The following is a 9,279-nucleotide window of genomic DNA, read 5'->3' as shown; positions in this document are numbered from 1 at the left end:
AACATGTTTACCAAATATTTTGTCAACCCTTTCATGAGTAATTGTACGTCCACAGTATTTTTTGCAAATCCCAAGTTGAAAAGGTGCCATAACTCAGTAAACAATTGGAAGTTTGTAACCAAAGTTGAACTTGACCTGTAATTTATGGTGTAAAAATGTATATCAAAATTATTTAAATCTTGCCCTTTTAGGAGTTATAATCCAGACCCTGTAAAAACAAACAGACCGACAAGCTCACTCCTACATACTTTAAAATTACAGCACACAACACACTTATGTTAATGATTTATTCAATACGTAGTTTCAGTAAAAAACTAAAAATGGTAAAATTTACACATTCATTATCATAAATTATTTAGACATAAATTTATTTCAGTGAGTTTGTAAAAAAAGCAAGCTCATAATAATAAGAATGTTCTTTGGGCACATTTAGAAACATATTAACAACCAACGTACATTGTATATTATCTTCCCTGGCCTCAGTGGACATGTCTGCATCTTCTCTGGCCTCAGTGGACATGTGTGCATATATTAGGAAAGCACAATCACTGTAAGTCAGAACCCATACTTATCTATTGATAATCTAAAATGCAAAAAAACTTGGTATATTTTAGCAAAATAAAATGAAAACAAACTTTATTTTAGATTTGGCATGGATTTCTATCATAAAAGAAAGCAAAAAAATCACGTAAAAGTAAACTCTTCAAAACTTCAAAAATGTTTATCAAATATGAAATTTGGTTGCAGCTAGTTTAATCCTGAAATAGTTAACAGTGAATTGCAAGTTCAGTATAGAGTGCAAAGTACCAACAACAACAAAGTCTCCATTTTTGTTGTTTATTCCAAAATGTGTGAGTTTTCATTATCAGCATTATGAGCTTTTCATTTAACCTTTCCCATATTAATCAAAAGGTCAATGATCTTTAGACTAATTGACCTGATTGTGAACATGGAGCTTGCATAACTGAGTCGGGTCGACGGTTTGTATACACAGGCACTGCATAGTTTATTGTGCATGTGTGATACGTCCCTGAAGGCACTTCACATGCCCCTGCATGGTCGCTGCAGGCCCATCTCATCTCTTGTTCAGATCCTCGGACCACTTGGCCATGAATTCTGTCACGTTCTCCACCGACACTCCTGGAACAATATGGACATACGTGATAGGGCTGTCTACAACACTTCCTAAATAATTAGTGCCAACAGAACAAATAGCAATAAAAGAGACATTTATTGTTGAGCAAGGATTGTTCCATTTACAATATATGTAGTTGTAAATTAATGCCTCAAAGACAAATAAAAACAATGCAAGCTAGGAAGGTTTTCCATGTTACCACTGGAACAACAAAACAAAGGAAACAAATTATAAGGGCTTCATTTCTGGGGTTTTTTAGTTTCAACATCTGACAGATATTTCCCAAATTTGTTTTTATTTTCATACTTGATACAAGTTCTCACCAGTTTGGAAACTATTGAAACTAGAAAACTACAATTTCATTTTATTATCTGGCCCTCAAGTACCTAAATCAATCTACTTTAAGATGTTTTTCTTTACTTTTTTCCTACTTTTAAACTAAAATATTGCTATTAACCTAACACATGCCTAGGTAAGAAGATTTAAATATTGACATGTAATAATATGCATAAATGTAACAAGGTAAATCAAGGCTTTTTCCATTCCAGTGTACTTAGATTGGCAACATTTAAAACCATTTAAGTACCGTAAGTATAGGCCATTACAGACCAACGTTATTCTTATAGAATATTTATTAACTTTTAATAGAATCCTTACCTCAATATTGGTAAATGCACCTAATGACATCATTTCTCATTTTGACTTAAGTTTATAACATTGAAAACGTAAACAATGCATTATTTATGTTGAAAAGCAGCCATACTAAAAAGGATTATACCTTGCTTGATATGCTCTTTCTTGTGGTATGGTATAAATAATAAAGCATATGAGTAAGTATTATGAATGCCATAACCAGAAATATTAAATAAGAAATATTACACACCGCCAAGTGTCATATGACATTATAAGGACTGGCCAGTCAGCCATCAAAAGCCGCCTTTGATGGCTGACTGGCCGGTTCTTAATGCCATATTGCCTAAAGTGATGTGTTATATATACCAAACATATTATATAACCATTCACTATATTAAAAGTGTTTTTGATATGTTTTATTGAACCAAAAGCAAATAATGTTTACTTGCGAATTATTTTCCATTGGTAAATTTGCAACCTGCACTCACCAATTTTATGACGTCATTGGTTCATATGATGTTTTTGGCCAGGACCAGAATCGCCAAAAATTATGATGTGGACCGATGTCGTCATAAAACTGGATATTTATTAAAATACAGTGATAAACGGACCGATCAACTTTATATATACAAAGAAGGGACACTTATATGTCAGGTATAATATTCAGCATTAACAACATTACCACCACAATTAAAATGTTGGGAGGTGGTGTTCATAAAAGTGATTAATATGTCTGTTCGAGGTGTTGATAATGTGTATCAAAATGTCAGGTGGTGGTGTAACTACTATTAAACAAGAGATGTGTGTCAAACATTATGCCCCCCCCCCCCCCCCCCCCTGAGTGCCATGTTGTCAGGATTATATGGACAGTTGAATGAAATATGCATGGACCGAAATGAAAGCTGATTTGTTGCTGTTTTAAGATTATGACCATTAAAGTGTGAGGATACAGTGTGTTATGACGGTCATGACCTTTGACTCTATGAACTCAACATCCAGATTCATAAGCTGGTCACCAGAAACCTAAATGTCAAGTTTGAGGGCCATGGGTGCAGGCATTGTCAAGTTACCACAAGACAAGTTATTTTTCGTTCAAGGTCACTGTGACCTTGACCTTTGACCCGATGACCCCTTAAATCATAAGGGGTCATCTACAAGTCAGATGCAACTCCAAGTCAAGTTTGAAGGCCATGGGTTCAGGCATTGTTGAGTTATCACTCGGACAACCTTTTACCATTCAAGATCACTGTGACCTTGACCTTTGGCTCTATGAATCCTAAAATCAATAAGGGTGATCTACTGGTCAGGCTTAACATCCATGTCAAGCTTAATGATCATAGGTTCAGGCATTGTTCTGATATCAGTGGGGGAAGATTTGTTAACTTTTTTGCGTTAAAGGTTACTGTGACATTGACCTTGGCCTGATGACCCCCAAGGTCGATAGGGGTCATCTACTGGGCAGGCCCAACCTTCATGTCAAGTTTGATGACCATAGGTCCAAGAATTGTCGAGTTTGCTTTCAAGGTCACTGTGACCTTGACCTTTGACCCCTAAAATCAATAGGGGTTATCTACTGGTCAGGCCCAACCTCCATGTCAAGTTTGAGGGCCATGGGTGCAGGCATTGTTGAGTTATCACTTGGACAATCTTTTATCATTCAAGGTCACTGTGACCTTGACCTTTGGCCCAATGACCCCTAAAATTAATAGGGACAATCTTCTGGCCAGGCTCAACCTCAAAATCAAGTTTGAGGGCCATGGGTGCAGCCATTGTCAAGTTATCACTCGGATAACCTTTTACCATTCCAGGTCACTGTGACCTTGACCTTTGGCCCAATGACCCCTTAAATCAATAGGGACCATCTTCTGGCCAGGCCCAACCTCCAAGTCAAGTTTGAGGGCCATGGGTGCAGGCATTGTCGAGTTATCACTCGGACAACCTTTTACCATTCCAGGTCACTGTGACCATGACCTTTGGCCAGATGACCCCCCAAAACCATAGGGGTCATCTCCTGGTCAGGCCAATTCTCCAAGTCAAGTTTGAGGGCCATGTGTGCAGGCATTGTTGAGTTATCAATTGGACAACCTTTTACCATTCAAGGTCACTGTGACCTTGATCTTTGGCCCAATGACCCCCAAAAACAATATGGGTCATCTACTGGTCAGGCCCAACCTCCAAGTCAAGTTTGAGGGCCATGGGTGCAGGCATTTTTGAGTTATCACTCGAACAACCTTTTACCATTCAAGGTCACTGTGACCTTGACCTTTGACCCATTGAGCCCCCCAAAAAATAGGGGTCAGCTACTGGTCAGGCCCAACCTCCAAGTCAAGTTTGAGGGCCATTGGTGTAGGCATTGTCACGTTATCACTCGGACAACCTTTTACCATTCAAGGTCACTGTGACCTTGACCTTTGGCCTGATGACCCCCAAAAACAATAGGGGTCATCTACTGGTCAGGCCCAACATCCTATCAAGTTTGCGGGCCATTGGTGCAGGCATTGTTGAGTTATCACTCGGACAAGCTTTAAAATTATTTTACCAATAAAGGTCACTGTGACCTTGACCTTTGACTCGATGACCCCCAAAATCAATAGGGGTCATCTACTGGTCAGGCCCAACCTTCATGTGAAGTTTGATGACTATACATCCAGGAATTGTTGAGTTATCACTCGGACAAGCTTTGGTCTACCGACGGACCGACCGACCGACCGACCGACATACCGACATGCCTGTGCAAAGCAATATACCCTTCTTCTTCGAAGGGGGGCATAATATTATGGTCGGTGGTGGTGTTGCTTATAGTAGTTAATATTTGAGGATCGCAACTTTGGGATATAGTCTGATGTGATGCAATACTTAATTGATCCAAATTAAACAACAAGGTACTTAGTGAAAGTCACTAGAAGTATATCGCACCTTCCTGTTCACTGGAAGCAATGGTCTGTTTGACAAGAGGGTGTGTCAGGTGGGAGAACTTCGTGGCAGTCAGTACAGCGATAACCGTGTCCGCCCCAAAATCCCCACCCTGCCGTGACAGGTATAATGCGCAGTTGAATATCTCCAAGGCACACCTGAAATACCATACATGTATACATGAAGTTTAAAGCCACTGTTGGAATCATGCATGGTTTTCTTGGTGAATTAAGGAATACGCAAAAAATATTGTACATCACCATTGATAAGATAAATGTGATTGAATTAAAATAAATTTATTAAATTTAAAGAATTTGAAATGTTATCAGATAAAAACATTAATAAGTAACAAGCTGTTGGTTTGAGTTTTCAAATAATTAAACCGAATATCCATGACATTAATCTCCTTACAATTCATGGATACACGGTAAATGTAAACGGCTCGTATGGTTTGTGTTCAAAGTGTCAACCCTTTAGAAACAGGAGCAGGAACGACAAAACCTTTTATTCATTAAAGCCTAAAGGTAATGTGCTTTTATGAACATTTTTAAAAGACCCTTTCTTTGAATACAGATGCAAATAAAAATGTCCAAAGCCCCAAACTTATTTATTCTGAGGTGGAGACTACAAGTATTATAAACTTGCTTCAGCATTTCCACATAAATCATCAAACTAGTATTCATCTTTCACATACAGCTGACTGCAAGGTGTATTTTTGTCATTATGATGTCAGAATGATCAAAGACTGGGGCTATGAAAGTCTAAGTCTGGATGATGGAAGACTGGGGCTATGAAAGTCTAAGTCAGAATGATGGAAGACTGGGGCTATGAAAGTCTAAGTCAGAATGATGGAAGACTGGGGCTATGAAAGTCTAAGTCAGAATGATGGAAGACTGGGGCTATGAAGGTCTAAGTCAGGATGATGGAAGACTGGGGCTATGAAAGTCAAAGTCAGAATGATGGAAGACTGGGGCTATGAAAGTCTAAGTCAGAATGATGGAAGACTAGGGCTATGGAGGTCTAAGTCAGAATGATGGAAGACGGGCTATGGAGGTCTAAGTCAGAATGATGGAAGACTAGGGCTATGGAAGTCTAAGTCAGGATGATGGAAGACTAGGGCTATGAAGGTCTAAGTCAGAATGATGGAAGACGGGCTATTGAGGTCTAAGTCAGAATGATGGAAGACTGGGTCTATGGAGGTCTAAGTCAGGATGATGGAAGACTGGGGCTATGGAGGTCTAAGTCAGGATGATGGAAGACTAGGGCTATGGAGGTCTAAGTCAGAATGATGGAAGACGGGCTATGGAGGTCTAAGTCAGGATGATGGAAGACTGGGTCTATGGAGGTCTAAGTCAGGATGATGGAAGACTGGGGCTATGAAGGTCTAAGTCAGGATGATGGAAGACTGGGGCTATGAAAGTCTAAGTCAGGATGATGGAAGACTGGGGCTATGGAGGTCTAAGTCAGGATGATGGAAGACTGGGGCTATGGAGGTCTAAGTCAGGATGATGGAAGACTGGGGCTATGGAGGTCTAAGTCAGGATGATGGAAGACTGGGGCTATGGAGGTCTAAGTCAGGATGATGGAAGACTAGGGCTATGAAAGTCTAAGTCAGAATGATGGAAGACTAGGGATATGGAGGTCTAAGTCAGAATGATGGAAGACTGGGGCTATGGAGGTCTAAGTCAGGATGATGGAAGACTAGGGCTATGGAGGTCTTAGTCAGGATGATGGAAGACTGGGGCTATGAAAGTCTAAGTCAGAATGATGGAAGACTGGGGCTATGGAGGTCTAAGTCAGAATGATGGAAGACTGGGGCTATGGAGGTCTAAGTCAGGATGATGGAAGACTGGGGCTATGAAAGTCTAAGTCAGGATGATGGAAGACTGGGGCTATGAAAGTCTAAGTCAGGATGATGGAAGACTGGGGCTATGAAAGTCTAAGTCAGAATGATGGAAGACTGGGGCTATGAAAGTCTAAGTCAGAATGATGGAAGACTGGGGCTATGAAAGTCTAAGTCAGAATGATGGAAGACTGGGGCTATGAAGGTCTAAGTCAGAATGATGGAAGACTAGGGCTATGAAAGTCAAAGTCAGAATGATGGAAGACTGGGGCTATGAAAGTCAAAGTCAGAATGATGGAAGACTGGGGCTATGAAAGTCTAAGTCAGAATGATGGAAGACTAGGGCTATGGAGGTCTAAGTCAGAATGATGGAAGACGGGCTATGGAGGTCTAAGTCAGGATGATGGAAGACTGGGGCTATGAAGGTCTAAGTCAGGATGATGGAAGACTGGGGCTATGAAAGTCTAAGTCAGGATGATGGAAGACTGGGGCTATGGAGGTCTAAGTCAGAATGATGGAAGACTGGGGCTATGGAGGTCTAAGTCAGGATGATGGAAGACTGGGGCTATGGAGGTCTAAGTCAGGATGATGGAAGACTGGGGCTATGGAGGTCTAAGTCAGGATGATGGAAGACTAGGGCTATGAAAGTCTATGTCAGAATGATGGAAGACTAGGGCTATGGAGGTCTAAGTCAGGATGATGGAAGACTGGGGCTATGGAGGTCTAAGTCAGGATGATGGAAGACTAGGGCTATGGAGGTCTTAGTCAGGATGATGGAAGACTGGGGCTATGAAAGTCTAAGTCAGAATGATGGAAGACTGGGGCTATGGAGGTCTAAGTCAGAATGATGGAAGACTGGGGCTATGGAGGTCTAAGTCAGGATGATGGAAGACTGGGGCTATGAAAGTCTAAGTCAGGATGATGGAAGACTGGGGCTATGAAAGTCTAAGTCAGGATGATGGAAGACTGGGGCTATGAAAGTCTAAGTCAGGATGATGGAAGACTGGGGCTATGAAAGTCTAAGTCAGAATGATGGAAGACTGGGGCTATGAAAGTCTAAGTCAGAATGATGGAAGACTGGGGCTATGAAGGTCTAAGTCAGAATGATGGAAGACTAGGGCTATGAAAGTCTAAGTCAGAATGATGGAAGACTGGGGCTATGAAAGTCAAAGTCAGAATGATGGAAGACTGGGGCTATGAAAGTCTAAGTCAGAATGATGGAAGACTAGGGCTATGGAGGTCTAAGTCAGAATGATGGAAGACGGGCTATGGAGGTCTAAGTCAGAATGATGGAAGACTAGGGCTATGGAGGTCTAAGTCAGAATGATGGAAGACTAGGGCTATGAAAGTCTAAGTCAGAATGATGGAAGACGGGCTATGGAGGTCTAAGTCAGAATGATGGAAGACTGGGTCTATGGAGGTCTAAGTCAGGATGATGGAAGACTGGGGCTATGAAAGTCTAAGTCAGAATGATGGAAGACTAGGGCTATGGAGGTCTAAGTCAGAATGATGGAAGACGGGCTATGGAGGTCTAAGTCAGGATGATGAAAGACTGGGTCTATGGAGGTCTAAGTCAGGATGATGGAAGACTGGGGCTATGAAGGTCTAAGTCAGGATGATGGAAGACTAGGGCTATGAAAGTCTAAGTCAGGATGATGGAAGACTGGGGATATGGAGGTCTAAGTCAGAATGATGGAAGACTGGGGCTATGGAGGTCTAAGTCAGGATGATGGAAGACTGGGGCTATGGAGGTCTAAGTCAGGATGATGGAAGACTGGGGCTATGGAGGTCTAAGTCAGGATGATGGAAGACTAGGGCTATGAAAGTCTAAGTCAGAATGATGGAAGACTAGGGCTATGAAAGTCTAAGTCAGAATGATGGAAGACGGGCTATGGAGGTCTAAGTCAGAATGATGGAAGACTGGGGCTATGAAAGTCTAAGTCAGAATGATGGAAGACTTGGGCTATGAAGGTCTAAGTCAGAATGATGGAAGACTGGGGATATGAAAGTCTAAGTCAGAATGATGGAAGACTGGGGATATGAAAGTCTAAGTCAGAATGATAGAAGACTTGGGCTATGAAAGACTAAGTCAGAATGATGGAAGACTTGGGCTATGGAAGCCTAAGTCAGAATCATCGAAGAATGGGATTATGGAAGTCAAAGTCAGAATGATGGAAGACTTGGGCTTTGAAAGTCTAAGTCAGAATGATTGAAGACTGGAGTTTCGCAAAAATGTTCATGTCTTTTTTTCAAACTACCCATAATATGGCTGCAACTTCTATATTATTTAACTAACTGACAAATCATAATATTCAGCTATATTCCTCAATCAAAAATAACCATCTACTCCTTTAATAAACTGAGATGAACATAAATAACCAGTTTCTCCTGAAATAAATGGAGTTCAAACATGAATAACTAGCTTGTCATCAGAAACTGAAATGTCATTCAGGATAGGGGAGGTGAATTTTGACGTTGAGATTAACACTTTTTCTGTGAAAATAGGAATAGATTTACCAAATAGGAACAGTCCTTTATGTTCAAATTAGCAACCTCGCATTATTGGTAACTAAAATAGCAAAATATTTATGGTATTACATGCAATTTTGACCTGGCATTGATTATTACAAATGACATAAAAAAGTACCAACATTTAACCTTGTATTGAAATAAAAACTGGTTAATTCAACTTTGTACCTAACAATTTAAGAAAATAAACTTGAGTTTATTTATTATTTTTTGTTTAAATCCACTG

The 9,279-nt window shown here is 40.5% G+C and overlaps 1 protein-coding gene across 1 annotated transcript in view; it reads right to left on the bottom strand.

Moving 5' to 3' along the window:
* Nucleotides 1-273: 273 nt before the first annotated feature.
* The window catches only part of LOC128227373 (nonsense-mediated mRNA decay factor SMG5-like), a 40,290-nt gene continuing 31,284 nt past the window's right edge, over nt 274-9,279 (bottom strand). The window contains exons 24-25 of the mRNA XM_052937833.1: nt 4,685-4,839; nt 274-1,140 (exon numbers count right to left, since the gene is read on the bottom strand). Coding sequence (XP_052793793.1) covers nt 1,076-1,140; nt 4,685-4,839 — 220 coding nt within the window. The 3' untranslated portion in view covers nt 274-1,075. The remainder of the gene's footprint in view (nt 1,141-4,684; nt 4,840-9,279) is intronic.

The sequence above is a fragment of the Mya arenaria genome, chromosome 3 (assembly GCF_026914265.1).
Source record: "Mya arenaria isolate MELC-2E11 chromosome 3, ASM2691426v1".
In the NCBI taxonomy this organism is placed as follows: Eukaryota; Metazoa; Mollusca; class Bivalvia; order Myida; family Myidae; genus Mya; species Mya arenaria.
This window is presented reverse-complemented; position numbering and strand designations above follow the sequence as displayed.